At 40.8% G+C, this 21,550-nt stretch overlaps 1 protein-coding gene across 1 annotated transcript in view; it reads right to left on the bottom strand.

Annotated features, from left to right (window-relative positions):
- PRKX (protein kinase X-linked) overlaps positions 1–21,550 on the bottom strand; it is a 136,028-nt gene that overhangs the window by 39,115 nt on the left and 75,363 nt on the right. Inside the window, exons 3-4 of the mRNA XM_038387232.2 lie at positions 20,659–20,922; positions 4,287–4,406 (exon numbers count right to left, since the gene is read on the bottom strand). Coding sequence (XP_038243160.1) covers positions 4,287–4,406; positions 20,659–20,922 — 384 coding nt within the window. The remainder of the gene's footprint in view (positions 1–4,286; positions 4,407–20,658; positions 20,923–21,550) is intronic.

Genomic DNA, 21,550 nt, shown 5'->3' on the forward strand with positions numbered 1-21,550 from the left:
TCTCTTGCTAGCTGCAGCTCCAGGTGCGATTTGGCCCTCCTGATATCTTTCCTACATGCCCGAGCAATATTTTTATACTCTTCCCTGGTCATATGTCCAACCTTCCACTTCTTGTAAGCTTCTTTTTTATGTTTAAGATCCGCTAGGATTTCACCATTAAGCCAAGCTGGTCGCCTGCCATATTTACTATTCTTTCGACTCATCGGGATGGTTTGTCCCTGTAACCTCAACAGGGATTCCTTGAAATACAGCCAGCTCTCCTGGACTCCCTTCCCTTTCATGTTAGTCCCCCAGGGGATCCTGGCCATCTGTTCCCTGAGGGAGTCAAAGTCTGCTTTCTTGAAGTCCAGGGTCCGTATCCTGCTGCTTACCTTTCTTCCCTGCGTCAGGATCCTGAACTCAACCAACTCATGGTCACTGCCTCCCAGATTCCCATCCACTTTTGCTTCCCCTTGCAGGTATATACACTTGCAGGTATTGTGGTATGACATCACATCCTTTGTGTAAGTCTGCCTATTTCAGTATAAGAAATACGTACATCTTCCTTACATGAAGAGTTTTTGTAAAATCGCGTGTGTGTGTGTGTGTGTGTGTGTGTGTGTGTGTGTGTGTGTGTGTGTGTTTGTTTCTTTTGCTTAAGTTTTTTACATTTTCAGGTCATTAGAGTTGGTTGGGAATTTACTGTTATAATATTTTTCTGATGGAAAAAAGATTTCTACTGAAACAGTTTCCCAGCCTCTAGTTTCATTACTGGAAGACAGAGCTGTATCTTTCCCTTTTCCCTCTTCCTGTATCTGTGGTAACTTAAGTGAGCCAACTATACCAATTATTTATGTTGTATAAGATCATTTTTATAACTTTGTCATCATTTACACTATAGTGTTAAAGATTTGCATGGAAAATGAACATCCTAGCTATATAACATATATATAAAAATTAGGGCAATTACGATGGAAATTACATTCTTATTTTAGGAGCTTAACCTCTCCTCTTGCAGTATTCAATTCAATTCTAGGAAAGGAATCAAAGTGAATTTGCAAAAAAAATCTATTTTTTTTAATGAAGGGGTAACTTTCATAACCTGTACTTCCCACAGGTTAAATCCATCTAAATTAGAAAAATGTAATGTTAAAATAGTTATGGAATATTTTCCCATTTTAAATTACATGAAATCAAGTGTTAACAGATTTTCAAAATACAAACAAGGGCTTTTAGAATTTTATTTTAATACAATAAACAAAACAGATGCCAAATTATGTCTAAGAGCATGTCTACCCTACAGGTGCTGCAGCTATACAGCTGTAAGAACATAGTATAAACACTTCCTACTTCATTGTTTCATTCAAACAGTGTTTTGAACTTATTTAGATCATATCACTAAAGGGATGGTGGAGACAGTTGCTTTGAGACCCGTATTCCATCCTTTCACCTTAGTGAAATATTACATTCAGACCTGGCTTGAGGCACATATTAAAGAGTTTGATGACCCTCGCTGTATAAAACTGTGCAGTGATTTTGCAAAGTGAACAGACTTTATGCACGAGAACAAAGGTTTTGTGCTTATAAATTTACATTTTAGATTGTTTTCAGCATGAACACAAATGAAAACACAGCTGCCTCCTTCCCAGCTGACAGATTATAGGTAAGGCTATTATTTTGTCACAGAGGTTGCCGAAGTCACAGAATCCATGACTTACAAAGACCTCCAGGACTTCAGCCCTGGCAGCTGGGAGCTGCAGGGCCCCACTGCCTCCCGCAGCAGCAGGGAGCTGTAAGGTACCCCTACCGTCATGGTGTACCCCAGGAGCTCTCCTGGCCGCCGCAGGAGGAGGTAGAGGGGAAGCCGGTAGGGGACCCCAGCAGCTCTCCTCCGTGGCTCAGGAAGGGCCAGGGGGACCCTGCAGCTCTGAGTCCCCCTGGGTGGTGGGGGCCCCAGAGTGTCCAGCCACCCCACAGCTGGCCAGTCCCTTCCCATTTCATCATGGATATTTTTAGTAAGCGAGAGACAGGTTATGGGCTTCTGTGAATTTTTCTTTATTGCCCGTGACCAGTCTGTGACTTTTACTAAAAATAAATATTAGCCTTAATCATAGGCGTGTTGTGGTGCTAAAAATTTCTGTAGAAAGACAGTTGTGAACTACTCCCTTGGTTGAGTGATCCATTGGATGGCATTGAAATCAATCTGATAGGATTAAATATGGATTTTGTCACTTAAAAGGTACTATAGACGCATCTGTCTCTCCCCCCCATAAAAAAAAAAAGGATAACATATCCAAGTGCTGACAGCTGTAGGAAAAAAGAATGGTAGATACCTAAATAGAAAGGGCAGTAGGTTAAGCTCCAGTATCATGTAGAGCTACCCAATAAAAACAACCCAAAATTCATGCCAATATTCCTTCATTAAAAGAAAATTTTCATTTGGCAACATAACTGATGACATGAATACAGACTGACACATCTAACTTGTTAAAGTAATCAATATTTGACATTAGGCAGAAGAGGTATCACCTATGTCTGTTCCTGAAGGGATCAACCCATTGCAGGATAGGTAGGGTTTGAATCCTGAAGTTTTAGATTCCACCATGAAGGCAAGGCAGTTGGTGTGACGTGCCTCACCCTGCTAGAATACCAGGTTGTGTCTTAGTTTGGATTTTCTTTAATTTTTTTTTTCATGGGGGGGCTGTGGAATGGAAGTATGAGAAGATTTTGTCTCCTAAAAGGTTGGAAAAGAATCTGTTTAAAGTCTCAGAAGAGTGTGGTAGGTCTGATACGCGCTGGGTTCAGTCCTGCTGCCACAGGCGGTAAATGGGAAAAAAGGGTGAGTTACAGCCATTCTACTCTTCATACCCTTGTACAGGAGCACAAAGAGGCACAAGACACATGTACGGCCCAAAGAGAGACCTTTTATATTGCTGTATGGCAGCATTAGTGATAAAATTCCATCAGTCCTCACTTTTTTTTTCCCCAGTACACTTTCAACAGACATGCAGTGCACATACCAGGAAAGGTATAGTTTTTAAAAACATTTTTGAAGTCTTTACATATAATATACAAGAAATACTCAATTGGGCTTTTATTTTCAGTGTGATCAAATAGCTGTAACAGGAAGAACTATATTAATTTTCCTTTTTTTATTTTACATTTTAAAAATTACATTGATTAAAAACCCAACACAAAAGTTTCAATTTTTCTACTTAATATTTAACTCAAATACTTAAATGAATGTATTTGAAATGCCAAGAAATCTTTCTTTAGTGGCAAAGATTTTAAGTTTGTCTACTGAGAACACTGCCATCTAGTGAATCCCAAAATATTGCTGGAAATAAAGTTTATAAGCATATGAACTCAAGAAATAATCCCGATGGCTTTTGCTTTTTTACCCCTCTTCTTATTCCCCCGCACCTTTTTGGAATTTACTGTGCTTGTAATAAACTTTTCATCCAGAGAAATAAAGCACCATAACAGAGTGAACAAAATAAAATAATGCAGAATCTGTTTTCCAATCGCCAGTTTCAAACGTCAATAAGATAGGAGAGGTTTTTGATATAGTAGTTGAAGTCTCAGTCTTAAAGTTATACCAGATTCTTTAGAGCAAACTAGTAGCCTCTCTCTCTCTCTGCACAAGAACAGTCCATGCACAAAATCTAAACTTCTGTAAGAAACAAACAAACAAACAAAAACCTAAGCCTCCAATGGAAATATAAATTAGAGTGAGAGGGTAAAAAATAATTAAGTTTGATCGTACTACTGTTTTTTTTTTTTAAAAGGAAAAAAGAGAAACATGTTTAAATATATACATATATTTTCTTAATTCTTGAACTGTAAATCAGGTGAGTTACCCTTTATGAAGCTTGCTCACTTCTCTTCAAAGAATTGTCAGACAAGTTACAGTGCTAGTTTGCAGGATGGTCAACCTTTGAGAAAGGTATAACTGATTATTAATATTTTACGGAGGTTCAAACTGAACTCCATGATGGGAGAATATATAATTGCAGAATTTTGAGCAAAATATTTTCATAACTGTAAACTGGGATTTTGCTGCAGAATCTCCAGTCAGGTTACTGGGAGTTGTATGGCTAAATTATTTTGCATTCCTAATTGGGTACATCTTTGCAGTACATCTTTGCAGTCTCTCTCATAGGCTTTCAATTCTTTTCTTCACAGAAAGACAAGATAATCTAATTAGTAATAAACTTAACACATACCCAAGATATGTCAAACTTGTTATTCAGAATACTGAAATAGAGTGAACGTTATGTACTTAGTATCACCAAAGCAACACTTACCCCGACAGCATCTCAAATATCAGAATTCCTAGAGCCCACCAGTCCACGGCTCTTCCATGACCTTTACTCTGTATCACTTCTGGCGCAAGATATTCTGGTGTACCACACAGTGTCCATGTTCTAAGAGAAACGAACCAACAAAAACATAACATCTAAATTTTCACTTACTGTTTTAAAGTGCTGGATTGAAACTATAATTAAAATTAATACTGTAGGCAAACTAACGTTTGGAACCGTCAAGTTCACAAAGCTCTAAATATATAAGTGGCAAGTCAAAAATACTGCTGTTCTTAATCATTTCATACAAAGTCAGGAAAGGCCATTGTAATTATCTACTCTGAACTCCTATAACAGAGGCATAGGGAAGTGAAATGACTTCCTCAGGGTCACACAGGAGGTTAGTAATAAAGATAGGAATAGAAACCAGGTTTCCTGATTCCCAGTACAGTGCTCTATTCACTAGACCAGTGGTCACCAACGCATCGATTGCAATCGACTCGTCGATCCGGGAGCCTCAGCCAGTCGATAGAGATCTCCGGGGCTAAAAGTCCGGCGACGCAGAGGGCTGCCCCATGCTACTCCCGGAAGTGCCTGGGTGCGGGCATGCGTCTGCGCCCTGGGGAAAGGGAGTGGGGGGGTAAGGTGGCTTTGCACGCTGCCCCCACCCTGGTAGCTCCCATTGGCTGGTTCCCGGCCAATGAGAGCCGTGGGGCAGTGCTTGAAGGCACAGGCAGTGTACAGATACCCGCTACTCCGCTCACCCCCGGGGGCCGCACGCAGAGATATGCCAGCAGTCAGCCGCTTCTGGAGCGGCATGGGGCCACGGCAGGCAAGCAGTCTGTCTGCCTGAGCCCTCTGAGCTGCAGACTAGGAGCCACCTGTGGTAAATGCCTCCAAGCCGGAGCCTGCACCTTGCACTCCCGCCTGCATCCAAACCCCCAGTCCAGAGCTGAAGATTTTTAGAATCATGTTGTTCATTCTATTTATCCATTCATATTCCTATGTATGCATCTTATTTTCATGCTAGGACATTTCCAATATTTATAACTAGAATTTAACATATTTTGTAAGAAAAAAAGAGAAATAGGCAAAAAAAAAATCAGTGAAGTACACAGCTTTCATTTCATGCTGAAGACTGCATCCACCCTGCCAACCCACAAAGCTTGCAGCTCATATAGAAATGCATCTTTTGTAGTCTTCTCAAAAGCTGAAGTTCTCCAAATTAGCTTAAATATGCAGTAAATAAATAACTTTTTAGACAATTTAAAATTATGTTCCTTATAGTGCGCTGTAATCCTGGGTCCGAGTCACCTGTACAATCATAGAATATCAGGGTTGGAAGGGACCTCAGGAGGTCATCTAGTCCAACCCCCTGCTCAAAGCAGGGCCAATCCCCAACGAAATCATCCCAGCTAGGGCTTTGTCAAGCCTGATCTTAAAAACCTCTAAAATGCAGGTACTTTTGGTCAGTCAAGAATAGTATTAGTAATACTAAGAATAGTAATAACTTCAGCATTATGCATGGAGGCAATGAATTGCTTGTGTAATGCTACTAAAATCTCCAGTAAGCTCCAGCCATCGGCAAAACACATCTTAAATCTGCTGATTCAGCGTTTAACTTTGTACTCTGATCTCTGCTAGTCATCAGTGCGCTACTGTACCCCTGTGGCTATTTAAGGCTCCCCATGAGTCTGGAAATGACAACTTTCAGCAGAATCCCAGCCCTCCCTTTTAAAGGCATCTGAAGGACCCATGCCAGGGCTCCCTCCCATACCTGGCACCCCCTCCCACACCACAACACCCTGTCCCAACCTGGAACCCCCTCCTGCATACAAACTCCCCCCAGAGCCCATACCCCTCATCCCATCTTGCACCCCAATACCCTTCACCAGCCCGGAGCCAGCTCCTGCAGCCAAACTCCCTCTTAGGGATTGCACCCCTCACTCCTGTACCCCAGCTCCCTACCCCAGGCTCACCCCACAGTTGAGAATGTTACACTGATTTGCAACAATCCCAAAAGGTTTTTGGAACTATAAACCACAAATGACACTAATAAAAAGTAAGACTCATGAAATGTCCAGTGGATTCTATGAGATTAGGTGCAGTGTGACCATATGACGCCTCCACCCAAATTCCCTCTTAGAGCCTGCACCCCTCACTCTTGCACCCCAACCCCTTGCCCCAGACTCAGCCCGGAGCCCCCTCCCACACTCCGAATCCCTCGGCTCCAGCCCAGAGCCTGCACCTCCTCCCGCACCCTAATGCCCTGCCCCAGCCTGGTGAAAGCGAGTGAGGATGGGGAAGACCGAGTGATGGAGGTTGGGGGGAATGGAGTGAGCAGGGGCGGGGCCTCGGGGCAGCAGCAGGGTAGATAGATCCTGGGTTGATCTTAAGTTCAGAAGGTGATCTTGTGTGTAAAAAGGTTGGAGACTACTGCACTAAACTATACTGCTTTGAACTTTGTTCCAGTCTAAAAACCAATAGGGATCCATCAAACTTGTGTTTGATTACTTTTTAAAGCTCAAAAAGAAAAGGAGTACTTGTGGCACCTTAGAGACTAACATTTATTAGAGCATAAGCTTTCGTGAGCTACAGCTCACTTCATCGGATGCATTTGGTGGAAAATACAGAGGGGAGACTGATATAAGCTTATGCTCTAACAAATTTATTAGTCTCTAAGGTGCCACAAGTACTCCTGTTCTTTTTGCGAATACAGAGTAACACGGCTGCTACTCTGAAACCTGTCATTTTTAAAGCTTAGTTTACTTAGAAATATTTATTGTCGCAAGAATTATTGGAATATCCTCTATTCGCAGATACACAGGTCTGCAAAAATTTAAACTCTCTGCAATGTAATTCAAGCAAACTCTTGTATTATAGTATATTACATATACACACACATTTAACTATCTGCTTTGACTCAGGGCTCATTTACTGTTTTGTTAGGATACATTTCTAGCCATTCAAAATTTATCTTTACTATCCAAGGTTAAGCACTGTTATTAAGGAATGTTATTAAGTGGTAATTCTGCTGTCTATGTTATATACAATAGGTACCTAACTGTTGTAATGAACTAGAACTCCTAACTGTTCTCTGTGAAACATCTGTGCCGTATCTCTTTCAGAGTTTCACTAGCTTTACTATCTTGCGATTCTTTTAAGTGTGAAAATAAAAATCCTGTTTTCATTTTTGAAGACCTGCACTTCCCTCAAATGAAATAGTAAAAAGATAAAGCCTTAAAGAATATTTTGAGTTGACATGGGAAAAAGGGGCATCTGTATCACAGAAGAGGTATGTAGTCTTACTCCTTGTCAAATTTTGACAAAAGTACTCCTAGAATTAATGAGAAAAATCATTTCAAAGCTTTGTATCCACCACTATAGCTGCATTTGAAATACCGCCCCCCCCATACATTGGCTATATCTCGGGTGGGGGGCGAGGGGGGAGCTGAGGGAAGTGTTTTAAGAGTCAGGCCTGAGATTTTAAAGTAGGTGTTTATGAGAAAGGAAAAGGCTGTTGAGGCAATCCTTTAAAAGAGGGCTCCTACTGTAGGAGTTTAAGTTTGATAATTTTTTAAATGTGGCAAAAGTTAAAGATGTTTTGCTCCAACAGAACTGTCAGAATATATTTTCAAACACACTCCTCTATATGCCCAGCATTTCTTGAAACTGTTCATTAGCCTGAAGATACTTCTTCAGTTTTTACCATAAGCAGGTTGGGGTATTATTTTTAAAATTTGGAAAATGTCTGATGATTAGAAAATACAATCTAATACATACAAATACCCAGACACAACACTGCTTTACACACTAGTGCCATCTAGCAGTAGCCTGAAAGAGGACTATAAATGCATTACAAGGTATGCAATCAGTCTTAAAAAATGAAATTTTCAAAACAAATTAAAAACAGAACCATATCATTTTAGAGTTTGATTTTTCATTCACATTAATTTGCCAAGTGCTACTGAGCCAGATTCCAGCTTCAGACTATGGACTTTATGGACAGAAAACAATGCATGCAGCACATAAGGGAGCTGGAATCTTCTTGGATTCTGACCTTCACAACTTATTTGTGGCCAGATTTTTCAGATAGAAGAGGCCTTATGAAATATTAGAGCATTGCTTCCAGTGCACAAAAGATTACTCATCTTACTGCTAACCGTAAGATTAAAATGAGCTGTTTCCTTAACTACTTGACAGTTTAGTAATGGATAAAATTACTCAACTTGCAAAAGGAAAATGACAAGTGTAGGAAAATATAATTAGAGTACCTTGTCGAACATGACTATTGGGTTTTACTACTACCCAACAGGCCACCTGTTTTGACTGCTAATTTTATCACAAACTACGTATGTTAACTGATTGCTCGCACACATTTGCAGGCGAGTGTGTTAACTCTTCGTCACACTGGAATCATTAGTGCATCTATTTTTCTCACATGGCATTCTTCTGGATATACTTGTGCTTTTACCTTTTTATTTTTCTAGATTTATAAAATACATTCATTCCATGTTTCAGGAACGTAAATAATTCAATGATGTTTTTTTAAAAAAATCAAGTTGCTCTGCTGAGATCAATAATAAAGTTCATCAAGTTCATAAATGGCAAGTCCCTCCCCCACACAAAAGTTTGGGAAAAGTGACCGGCCTTACAGAATATTTATTGGCTGCATGCTTCTGTTTTCTCTGAAAATATAACTGAAGGAGAAAGAGGCAATTAATCTTTAACAGAGTAGACAAATTATTTTAAAACACTACAAGATTTTTTATATCTTGGGTTCACAAGGTTGGAATTAAAATAAAGCAGGAAACCAAGGGTATGGAAATTGTCTGTGTAGGATTGTAGCTTAAATCTAAGCTGTGCAGTGGCGCAGCAGGCTATCAGGGGCCCCGCAGGCTTGCAGCGGGGAGAGGCCTCTCTCCCCCAGCCCCAGCCCCGGAGCTGCCATAGCTGGTGGGGGAAGAGGAAAGAAAGAGGTGCCTCTACTCCAGCCCTGGGCTACTGGGGCAAGAGAAGGTTGGGGGGAAATCCTCCCTCCCTACCACAGCCCCGGGGCAGCCTGCACCCCAAACCCTGCCCCAGAGCCTGTACCCGCAGCCAAAACACTCACCCCCTGACCCTGCAACTCTCTGCCCCAGCCCTGAGCCCCCTCCTGCATCCCAACCCCCTAATCCCTAACCCTACCCCAGAGCCAGCACCCCCAGCCAGAGCCCTCAACATCCCCCCCACACACACCCCGCAACCCTCTGCCCCAGCCCTGAGCCCCCACCCACACTCCAAAGCCCTCAGCCCCACCCCTGCCACACATCACCTCCCTACTGGTGCACATAACAAAATTCATTTTGCACCCGGATATAAAAAAATTAGAGGGAACATTGATTGCAGCTGTATTTTCATAACAATGTGCATTTAGTCTTGTTCTTAAAACTTTAAGCTATCAGAAAAGGCTTTGCCCAGCTTGTCTAAGTAAAATGTATTCAACTAGAACTAGGGCTGACAAGTGATTAAAAAAAATATTGCAATTAAACGCACTGTTAATAGAATACCATATATTTAAATATTTTTGGATGTTTTCCACATTTTCAAATATATTGATTTCAATTATAACAGAATACGAAGTGTACAGGGCTCAATTGATATTTTTATTACAAGTATTTGCACTGTAAAAAACAAAATAGTATTTTTCAATTCACCTAACACAAGTACTGTAGTGCAACCTCGATCATGAAAGTTGAACTTACAAATATAGAATTATGTACAAAAAACTGCATTAAAAAATAAAACAATGTAACACTTTAGTGGCTACAGGTCCACTTAGTCCTATTTCTTGTTCAGCCAATCGCTCAGACAAATAAGTTTGTTTACATTTGCAGGAGATAATGCTGCCTGCTTCTTGTTCACGTCACCTAAAAGTAAAGAACTGGTTTTCGCATGGCACTGTTGTAGCCGGTGATGCAAGATATTTACATGACACATGCGCAAACATTTGTATGTCCCTTCATGCTTCAATCACCATTCCAGACACATGTCCATGCTGCTGACGGGTTCTGCTGTATAACAATCCAAAGCAGTGCGGATTGACGCATGTTCATTTTCATCATCTGAGTCAGAGGTCACCAGTAAAAGGTTGCTTTTCTTTTTTGGTGGTTCGGGTTCTGTAGTTTTCGCGTAAGTGTTGCTCTTTTAATACTTCTGAAACCATGCGCGACACCTCATCCCTCAGATTTTGGAAGGCACTTCAGATTCTTAAACCTTGGGTCGAGTGCTATTGTTAACTTTAGAAATCTCACATTTGTAAAAATGTAAAATCCTTCTTTACATTTTGTCAAATCTGCAGCAACAGTGTTCTTAAAATGAACACTATGTGCTGAGTCATCATCAGAGATCGATGTAACATGAAATATGTGGCAGAATGTGGGTAAAATAAAGCCAGAGGTGTACAATTCTCCTCCAATTCTCCCTTAAGTTCAGTCACAAATGTAATTAACACATTATTTCTTTAATGAGCATCAGCAGCATGGAAAAGTGTCCTCTGGAATGGTGGCCGAAGCATGAAGGGGCATACAAATGTTTAGCATATCTGGCATGTAAATACCTTGCAATTCCAGCTACAAAAGTCCCATGTGAATGCCTGTTTTAACTTTCTGGTGACATTATAATTAAGAAGTGGGCAGTATTATCTTCTGTAAATGTAAATAAACTTGTTTGTTTTAGCGATTGACTGTATAAGTAGGAGTACTTGTGGCACCTTAGAGACTAACAAATTTATTAGAGCATAAGCTTTCGTGAGCTACAGCTCACTTCATCGGATGCATTTGGTGGAAAAAACAGAGGAGAGATTTATATACACACACACAGAGAACATGAAACAATGGGTTTATCATACACACTGTAAGGAGAGTGATCACTTAAGATAAGCCATCACCAGCAGCAGGGGGGGGAAAGGAGGAAAACCTTTCATGGTGACAAGCAAGGTAGGCTAATTCCAGCAGTTAACAAGAATATCAGAGGAACAGTGGGGGGTGGGGTGGGGGGGAGAAATACCATGGGGAAATAGTTTTACTTTGTGTAATGACTCATCCATTCCCAGTCTCTATTCAAGCCTAAGTTAATTGTATCCAGTTTGCAAATTAATTCCAATTCAGCAGTCTCTCGTTGGAGTCTGTTTTTGAAGCTTTTTTGTTGAAGTATAGCCACTCTTAGGTCTGTGATCGAGTGACCAGAGAGATTGAAGTGTTCTCCAACTGGTTTTTGAATGTTATAATTCTTGACGTCTGATTTGTGTCCATTCATTCTTTTACGTAGAGACTGTCCAGTTTGGCCAATGTACATGGCAGAGGGGCATTGCTGGCACATGATGGCATATATCACATTGGTAGATGCGCAGGTGAACGAGCCTCTGATAGTGTGGCTGATGTGATTAGGCCCTATGATGGTATCCCCTGAATAGATATGTGGACAGAGTTGGCAACGGGCTTTGTTGCAAGGATAAGTTCCTGGGTTAGTGGTTCTGTTGTGTGGTTGCTGGTGAGTATTTGCTTCAGACTGGGGGGCTGTCTGTAAACAAGGACTGGTCTATCTCCCAAGATCTGAGAGAGCGATGGCTCGTCCTTCAGGATAGGTTGTAGATCCTTGATGCGTTGGAGAGGTTTTAGTTGGGGGCTGAAGGTGATGGCTAGTGGCGTTCTGTTGTTTTCTTTGTTGGGCCTGTCCTGTAGTAGGTGACTTCTGGGTACTCTTCTGGCTCTGTCAATCTGTTTCTTCACTTCAGCAGGTGGGTATTGTAGTTGTAGGAATGCATGATAGAGATCTTGTAGGTGTTTGTCTCTGTCTGAGGGGTTGGAGCAAATGCGGTTGTATTGTAGAGCTTGGCTGTAGACAATGGATCGTGTGGTATGATCTGGATGAAAGCTAGAGGCATGTAGGTAGGAATAGCGGTCAGTAGGTTTCTGATATAGGGTGGTGTTTATGTGACCATCGCTTATTAGCACCGTAGTGTCCAGGAAGTGGATCTCTTGTGTGGACTGGTCCAGGCTGAGGTTGATGGTGGGATGGAAATTGTTGCAATCATGGTGGAATTCCTCAAGAGCTTCTTTTCCATGGGTCCAGATGATGAAGATGTCATCAATGTAGCGCAAGTAGAGTAGGGGCATTAGGAGACGAGAGCTGAGGAAGCGTTGTTCTAAGTCAGCCATAAAAATGTTGGCATACTGTGGGGCCATGCGGGTACCCATCGCAGTGCCGCTGATTTGAAGGTATACATTGTCACCAAATGTGAAATAATTATGGGTCAGGACAAAGTCACAAAGTTCTGCCACCAGGTTAGCCGTGACAGTATCGGGGATACTGTTCCTGACGGCTTGTAGTCCATCTTTGTGTGGAATGTTGGTGTAGAGGGCTTCTACATCCATAGTGGCTAGGATGGTGTTTTTAGGAAGACCACCAATGGACTGTAGTTTCCTCAGGAAATCGGTGGTGTCTCGAAGATAGCTGGGAGTGCTGGTAACGAAGGGCCTGAGGAGGGAGTCTACATAGCCAGACAATCCTGCTGTCAGGGTGCCAATGCCTGAGATGAGGGGGTGTCCAGGATTTCCAGGTTTATGGATCTTGGGTAGCAGATAGAATACCCCAGGTCGGGGCTCCAGGGGTGTGTCTGTGCGGATTTGTTCTTGTGCTTTTTCAGGGAGTTTCTTGAGCAAATGCGGTAGTTTCTTTTGGTAACTCTCAGTGGGATCAGAGGGTAATGGCTTGTAGAAAGTGGTGTTGGAGAGCTGCCTAGTAGCCTCTTGTTCATACTCCGACCTATTCATTATGACGACAGCACCTCCTTTGTCAGCCTTTTTGATTATGATGTCAGAGTTGTTTCTGAGGCTGTGGATGGCACTGTGTTCTGCATGGCTGAGGTTATGGGGTAAGCGATGCTGCTTTTCCAACTAAAACCTCTCCAACGCATCATCAAGGATCTACCACCTATCCTGAAGGACGAGCCATCGCTCTCTCAGATCTTGGGAGATAGACCAGTCCTTGCTTACAGACAGCCCCCCAATCTGAAGCAAATACTCACCAGCAACCACACACCACACAACAGAACCACTAACCCAGGAACCTATCCTTGCAACAAAGCCCGTTGCTAACTCTGTCCACATATCTATTCAGGGGATACCATCATAGGGCCTAATCACATCAGCCACACTATCAGAGGCTCGTTCACCTGCGCATCTACCAATGTGATATATGCCATCATGTGCCAGCAATGCCCCTCTGCCATGTACATTGGTCAAACTGGACAGTCTCTACGTAAAAAGAATGAATGGACACAAATCAGACGTCAAGAATTATAACATTCAAAAACCAGTTGGAGAACACTTCAATCTCTCTGGTCACTCGATCACAGACCTAAGAGTGGCTATACTTCAACAAAAAAGCTTCAAAAACAGACTCCAACGAGAGACTGCTGAATTGGAATTAATTTGCAAACTGGATACAATTAACTTAGGCTTGAATAGAGACTGGGAATGGATGAGTCATTACACAAAGTAAAACTATTTCCCCATGTTATTTCTCCCCCCCACCCCACCCCCCACTGTTCCTCTGATATTCTTGTTAACTGCTGGAATTAGCCTACCTGCTTGTCACCATGGAAGGTTTTCCTCCTTTCCCCCCCCTGCTGTTGGTGATGGCTTATATTAAGTGATCACTCTCCTTACAGTGTGTATGATAAACCCATTGTTTCATGTTCTCTGTGTGTGTGTGTATATAAATCTCTCCTCTGTTTTTTCCACCAAATGCATCCGATGAAGTGAGCTGTAGCTCACGAAAGCTTATGCTCTAATAAATTTGTTAGTCTCTAAGGTGCCACAAGTACTCCTTTTCTTTTTGCGAATACAGACTAACACGGCTGCTACTCTGAAACCTGTATAAGTAGGAGGACTGAATGGACTTGTAGGCTCTGAAGTTTTGCATTGTTTTGTTTGAGTGCAGTTATTTAACAAAAATCTGCATTTGTAAGTTGCACTTTCATGATTAACTGTACGTGTATACTAGAGTACGTGTATGAGGTGAATTGAAAAATACTATTTCTTTTGTTTTTTACAGTGCAACTATTTGTAATAAAAATAATAAAGTGAGCAGTGTACACTTCATATTCTGTGTTGTAATTGAAATGAATACATTTGAAAATGTAGAAAAACTTCCAAAATATTTAATATATTTCAACTGGTATTCTATTGTTTAACAATGTGATTAAAACTGCAATTGATCGACAGCCCTAACTATTACTAAACAAGTCAAAGTATTAGATAATTAAGATTATACAGTTTTATGCTGACTCCCCTCACTGTAGTATCCAAATGTCTTCACTGAAAGTCAACAGAGGAATAGCCAAGTCCTCAGTGGACATCAAGGTTTACTTGGGTGGGGCTGTATAGGAGGAAGGAGTTTGGTTTATTTTATTTTTTTGAGCGGGAGGGTTGGGTGGTATTTTTGCCTAGATGGGGTATCTATATTGTTAGTATCATTCTTGCAACAGTGTAAAGGGTTTTTCAAACCCTTCAAAGAATTTAATAGTGTTTCCTGAAGATGGAAAGACACTGGATTTACTGAATGTCCTTTGGAAGTTCATTCCATACCCAGATTCCCTCAACTGACAATGCTTTATCCCCAGCTCTTATATACTTTGCCCTGTAAGACACTCATTTCTACAATGAGAGAGCAAGAGCACTTTAAAATAGATCGAATACTAGTCCCTAACCCAATGAATTTAGAATTCAGTTAATTTCATGATGAAGTCAATGGGAATCTATCCATTGATTTAAATGGAAGTTTGATTGTGTCCTTTAGAGGACGGGGGTCCGAAGTGAGCTGTAGTTCATGCTCAAATAAATTTGTTAGTCTCTAAGGTGCCACAAGGTACTCCTTTTCTTCTTTGTTCTGCACAGGCAAATCATGTCCATGCAGAATTCCATTGGTCTGGATTTGTAGCAGGATCAAGGTATGTGCAAACAATAATGATTGAGATATATTAAACATATCCTTCACCTCAACTCAGGCAAATACATTATTCTTATTGTGGTGCTTCCACCAACTGAGAAACAAACTGCTAATTGTAATCTACAAAAGAATAACTTAATTTTGTACAGAAGTATTGTGTGGGTGTCTCCAAAAACATCTTAGTAGTATTAATATTATTTTCACCGGTTTCAAACAGTATTGGAAATTAAAGTTGTTACAAAAGGTCTGCTCAAATAAATCACATTCTATGGGCCAGTTGTGGCTTGGGACCATTGAACATCTATTGTGCTGGAGCAAGAATACTACAAAAACTGTAATGATGCTGACTTCACCACACTAACTGAAGTACCTTGACTTCCCTGAACGCTTTCCTCACCTTTAACTTAGGTTAAAACATTAGAAAGAAACAAATAGCTAAATTATCTAAAATTTCTACCATGTAAAACATTTCCCTATTTCATCTTGAAATATTGAGATGGCTTGCTCCTAAGCCATTTTCTAAAATCTTGAGAGAAACACTGCATTGGATGGAGTATTAGCAGTCTTTTCCAAAACTTAAGCTCATTTTCTCCATGTTTTCAGTGAAGGCATCTGAGGGAGAGCAGTACAGAAAGGAGTGAGACAGCAAGAGAAATAGGAAAATGGCGTATAGAAGTAATAGCTTAAAATAGGTGTTGTGTCCACTAAAAACCACAAATGAATGAAATTAAAACCAATATGGGACTTTTATATGCTCATTCTCTTCAGGCTATTGCTGATGCTTCTGTATCTTCCTCTCTTTTCTCCTTTTATATCTTCCCATTTTCCCCCACTCTTGCTTTTGAGGTAATTGGAATATATTTCCTATTTGCATGCTCGTTGATGTCTAGGCACTTAAGCTCAAAAGTACGTTTAGTCCTGGCTGAGAGAACAAGAGTGAAAAAAAGATAATCAAGAAGTGAAATGAGGACGTACTACTTTGGAGGAAGCCACCCACATGAAGCAGAAAACTGAAAGAAAACAGTTAGTGATAGAGAAGAAAGAAAAGAGGACAAGTAAACATAAGAGAAGCAGAGAAGAGATAGCTCCTTGTTTTCTGAGGGTTGGAGAAAGAGAGGCAGGAGAGAATAGAAAACTAAAGAAAATCTTACCTGCCAGAAACCACCACCTTATTCACAGACTGAAAAATTACTATCTTAGGGCAAAAGCGTAATATGGAGCTGCCTTGCTCCATGGAAAGCTCAGGTAGACCCGAGAAACTACGCATACAGGAAGGACAGTGCAGACTGCGCAATCACTGAGACTGACGCAATTTGCTCCCTTACACATTGAGACTAGACAATCAATGAGAGGATTTTGGAGGGTTTAACCTGGCCCACATCTTCTTGCTATTTCCTGGATGACATTCTCCACCCTTTTGGGCTTACCAAAGCAGCAGACCTTGTGCTCATTTGAATACAGCAACTACAACTGTTTAAACCAAGGCATGGTGGGGAACTCTGTGTGGGCTCATTTATCTTCTGTATGCTGCACATGGCTTGTCACTACCTGGCCTGTGGCAGCCAACTCATTCGGCCAAAGGTAGGAATGACGGGGGAAAAAAAAAAAAAAAAAGAAATAACCCGCAAACTAAAGGGAACAGAAGAGTGAGAAATCAGTCACATTTCATGTTAAAACGATCCCCTCCTGAACCATTAATTTTAATTACTCCTTTTTTAGAATACTTTGACAGCAATTTACTTCAGGCATTTAAGAGGAAATATCAATAAATTGAATTTTTGCCATTTTTGAAAGGGAATAATCTTTACATGCAAACATTACGAAGCGTGAACCAGTGATACACAAGCTTGTCATGTTTTATAAAGCATTCTAATCCTTAGAAATGTCAAAGTAAGTAATAGAATAATCTAAGGGCAGGGTACAAGCACTAGGAATGGTATAATTATATTTAATTCCTTTTTGAGGGAGGAGAGAAACAATACAGATAAACTTGAGGTACTTCTGCTTTGATGTATAACCTGGCCTGGGCAGTTTTTTTGTAGCAGCTGTGCTAGTTTTCAGAGTTTTGAATTATTGTATTTATATTTTTGTACAGCTCCTACCTTGGGGTAAGTGCTCTATAAATTTAAAATATTATAGATATATAACCACCACTTCTCTGCAATTGTATTAGGAAAGCTCTCCCTTTTTATAGATGCACAATAATACATAATACATTATAACTATAAAGCCACTACTACTCTGCAATCAATTGTGTTCCGATAGCTCTGTTTTTATAGATGCACACCAATATATAGCAGCGGTGGGCAAACATTTTGGCCTGAAGGCCACATCTGGGTAGAAATTTCATGCAGGGCCATGAATGTAGGGCTGGCGGAGTGCGCTAGGGAGTGCGGTGGGGGGGAGGTGCGGTGTGCAGGAAGGGGCTGAGGGCAAGGGGTTGTGGTGCAGAAGGGGTGCGGGATGTGGCAGGGGGTTGGGGTGCAGGAAGGGTGTGATGGGGGCTCGCGGCAGGAGGCTCAGGGCAGGGGGTTGGGGTGCAGGAAGGGTGTGATGGGGGCTCGTGGCAGGGAGTTGGGGTGCAGAAGGGGTGCAGCAGGGGCTCAGGAGGGGTGTGGCAGGGGGCTCAAGGCATGGGATTGGAGTGCAGAGTGCAGGAGGGATTAGGGGTGCAGGCTCTGGCCTGGTGCCGCTTACCTTGAATGGCTCCGGAGTGGCTATGGCATGCAGCAGGGCTAAGGCAAGCTCCCTGCCTGCCCTGGCCTCACGCTGCTCCCGGAAACTGGCGGCACCATGTCCATGAAGCCCCGGCAGGGGGGCAGAGGGCTCCACGTGCTGCCCTTGCCTGCAGGTACTTCCTCCGAAGCTCCCACTGGCCACGGTTCCCCATTCCCGGCCAACGGGAGCTGCAGGGGGCAGTTCCTGCACTTGAGGGCAGTGCACAGAGCCTTCTCCCCCATCCTGGGGCCGTGGTGCCAGCTGCTTCCTGGAGCAGCGCAGGGCTGGTAATCCCACGGGCTGGATCCAAAGCCCTGTGGACCATAGTTTGCCCACCCCTAATATATAGTAAAAGAAATTGTAGTCATTTTAAATTCACAATAATACGAAGGGAGAATAATATTTAACCACCAGAAGGAGATTACAACTAGCAGCATGGGTTTGATAAATTACTATTTGTGGCTTGTAAATACCATCCCCATTGCTGAAGAGCGTACTTTGTATTACTCTCCTTATCTCTTTTACAGTTGGAGTAGCTATAAATTACACACCACTCTACCATACTCAAGTCCAACCTAATGCAAGGTGCCAGACTATAATCTTATCAACTACTTTTCTGAAATAGGACAGAAAATGTAAACGGTATACAAAATACAGGAGAGGTATTACAGTATAATATTACAGAATACATTTAAATAAGCCAATTTCTTTGTTCTGGATTTTAAATTGCTAAAATCAATGTATATTTTTCAGTCACACTGTTGATGCTGAGTTATACCCATTATACTTAACCACACCAAACATCAAATTTAGATCAGTCACCAAGTGGCAGTATCTACATTTAAAAACAAAATCATGGGAATTAGTGCCAAATACAATACAATTCATAACGAGACCCACCTAATTTACTACATGCAATAAAGGTTTGTTTCTTGTTAGTCAGCAGAATTCAGTGAATTGGAGAATTATGACTTTCTGAAATAAGAACCGCCCCCGGGTTATAATCACTTGTGTAAATCAGGTACTGTCTCCATAATGTCTATTAAGACTGTCATTAAAGATCTTCCATTCAAAACAATGTTTAAGTTAAATTTATTCAGGCAGGAGAGGAGCAATCATTTCTATATTATTAATGTAAAACAAATCCAGACAATCCAGTGAAATGTGGTGCTCAGAAATTAAAATTAACCTCACTTTATCACAAACCTGACTTCCAATGTTTAAGAACCTTTACTATTTCAGGACAACCTCAACACATGAGATTCATTCATGTTTTAAAAACAAGAGCTACTAGATTCCATATATGCCCAGCTTTAACTGAATTAAGACAGAGTCAAACACATATTTGATCATTGGCATTTTTCAATTGATCTTTAGCCTCAATGTGTTTTAGGTGTTCACAAAAGTTGGAAGAATCTTTTATAAATAAAGCACCAGTCAACTGAGGTTATACCCAACCAGCATCATCTTTAGTCAGCACAGGATTGGAAAGATGCAAGCAAAAGTTTGTTTCCCAAGTGACCTTGCTGTTATGATTCAGCCTGCCATGTTCTGTTTTTGTCACTCTAAGGTGTATGTTAGGGTAGCTGCAGCTGAGCCACTTCCATTTGGGTTCCCTTTGTAAAATCCCCACATATGCTAAAGTAGAACAAAAGTGATCAAAGAGATCAGCATAATCTCTCATCAAGTTTGTGTAATATTGTTAGCATTAGTATACGATCCAGTCTAGTTTTTAGCGTCCAAATCAAATGGGGGTTCCCTTACCCTGCAGGTCAACAGAGTCCTCATTATCAGGGATTTCTCTCTAATATTCAGTTTAAGTTGTTCCTTCTTAAATTCATCCTCGCATGGCTAATAACAACCTCCCCTTTCCTCCCAAATACCACCTAAATATATTCTTTTACACTGTGCCCGTTAGCATCTTTCCAAGGTTTATGGATAGACCAAGAGATACAAGATACACTATTCAGACTTCACCCTTACATGATCAGCAAACAAATACCCCTTTCTACCAGAGAAAGGCAATAGATGCGTTTCACAGAACATATACAGCAGCATCTCTACAGGGGAGATGGTATGGGCCATAAGGTTTTTCAATGAAATGGTCATTATGCCTTCAGTGTAGTTTTTTCGTAATTGTATTTCAATAATACAATACGATAATGAATTACCAAATTTTCTTTAATCCAAACTGAAATGCACTCTGACCCCTCTACTTTCAAAAAGTCTCTCAAAATGTAAGGGTAACAAGAAAATAAATTATAATGCATTCCAAAGTTAAACAACTTTTACTTCTAAGTCTGAATGGTTAATATCACATTTTAACACTGATGTTCATATATTGTTTGCTCATTTCACATGAGTCACTTGGCGTTTTGCAGTGCAAGCACTGAAATATCAAGTGCACAAAAACATCTATAATGTTTTGTAGAAAGTGATTCCTTAGCCACAGTGGAGCTACTTGCTATAAATATTGCTGAATACTATCTACTGTACAGTAGTTTGTTTCAGTATTACTTTCCTCCTGGTAGTAAGGGTGTAATGTGGTTCTCTTAAACGTCAACAACACTAAGAGTGAATGAAAAACTGAGCACTGAAAGTAAACATTACTTCTCACCCAAACATAATTATGTTTTACTTTAAGTGTGATTTTAAAAAGTCTTACCTATCCACCAGCTTTTTAGCAAATCCAAAATCTGTAAGCTTGATATGCCCTTCTTTATCTAATAATATATTTTCAGGTTTTAAGTCTCTGTAAATGATTTCTTTGGAGTGCAAATATTCTATTGCACAAATAATCTCCGCAGAGTAAAACAGTCCTGTGCTGTTGTTGAAACGCCCCATATTGCGCAGATAACTAAAAAGTTCTCCTCCTGGTACATATTCCATTAACATGTATAAAAAGCGTTCATCATGGTAGGTCCAAAATCTGTAACAAAAAAGTCTTTATTAAATATTGAGCCAATAAATCATTTGTAAAACAAATAAGATATTCTGTAAGCTGGTGTTGTTCCACTGTCTCAAGGAAAGAAGCGTTCTAAAATAATGCATAGTTAACTTGTGGATTTCATTGCACAAGATATCTCCAAGACTAAGAGCTCAGGTTTTGGGTGCATTTGACTGGTATATGGATAAGATTTCCCAGAGTTAAATCAGGTAGGGGAGAGACACCCACCGCTGCCTTAGACAAGATATAAACTTTCACTCTTCAGGGCACAAGCCAACAACTAACTGGCCAAGCTTAGAAATAAAGCTTCACTTTGTAGGTAGGTTTTCCCCATAATTGTCTGTCATAGGGTTTCTTGTGCATTCCTCTGAAGCATCTGATACTGGCCACTATTACAGATACAGTGAGCCACTGTTCTTTATCTTTCTTTATCAGGACAATTCCTGTGTTCCTATATTGTATTCAACATAGTGCAGCACAAATGAAAAACAAACAGTGATCTAAATTTGGAAAACTGCTTATGATGAAGTGTCTAAATGAAGAAAAATACACGCTAGTCAAAACCATTTTTTTCATTATTTAAGTCATGTCTTAATAGAAGTTTCATATC

The sequence above is a fragment of the Dermochelys coriacea genome, chromosome 1 (assembly GCF_009764565.3).
Source record: "Dermochelys coriacea isolate rDerCor1 chromosome 1, rDerCor1.pri.v4, whole genome shotgun sequence".
Classification (NCBI taxonomy): domain Eukaryota; kingdom Metazoa; phylum Chordata; order Testudines; family Dermochelyidae; genus Dermochelys; species Dermochelys coriacea.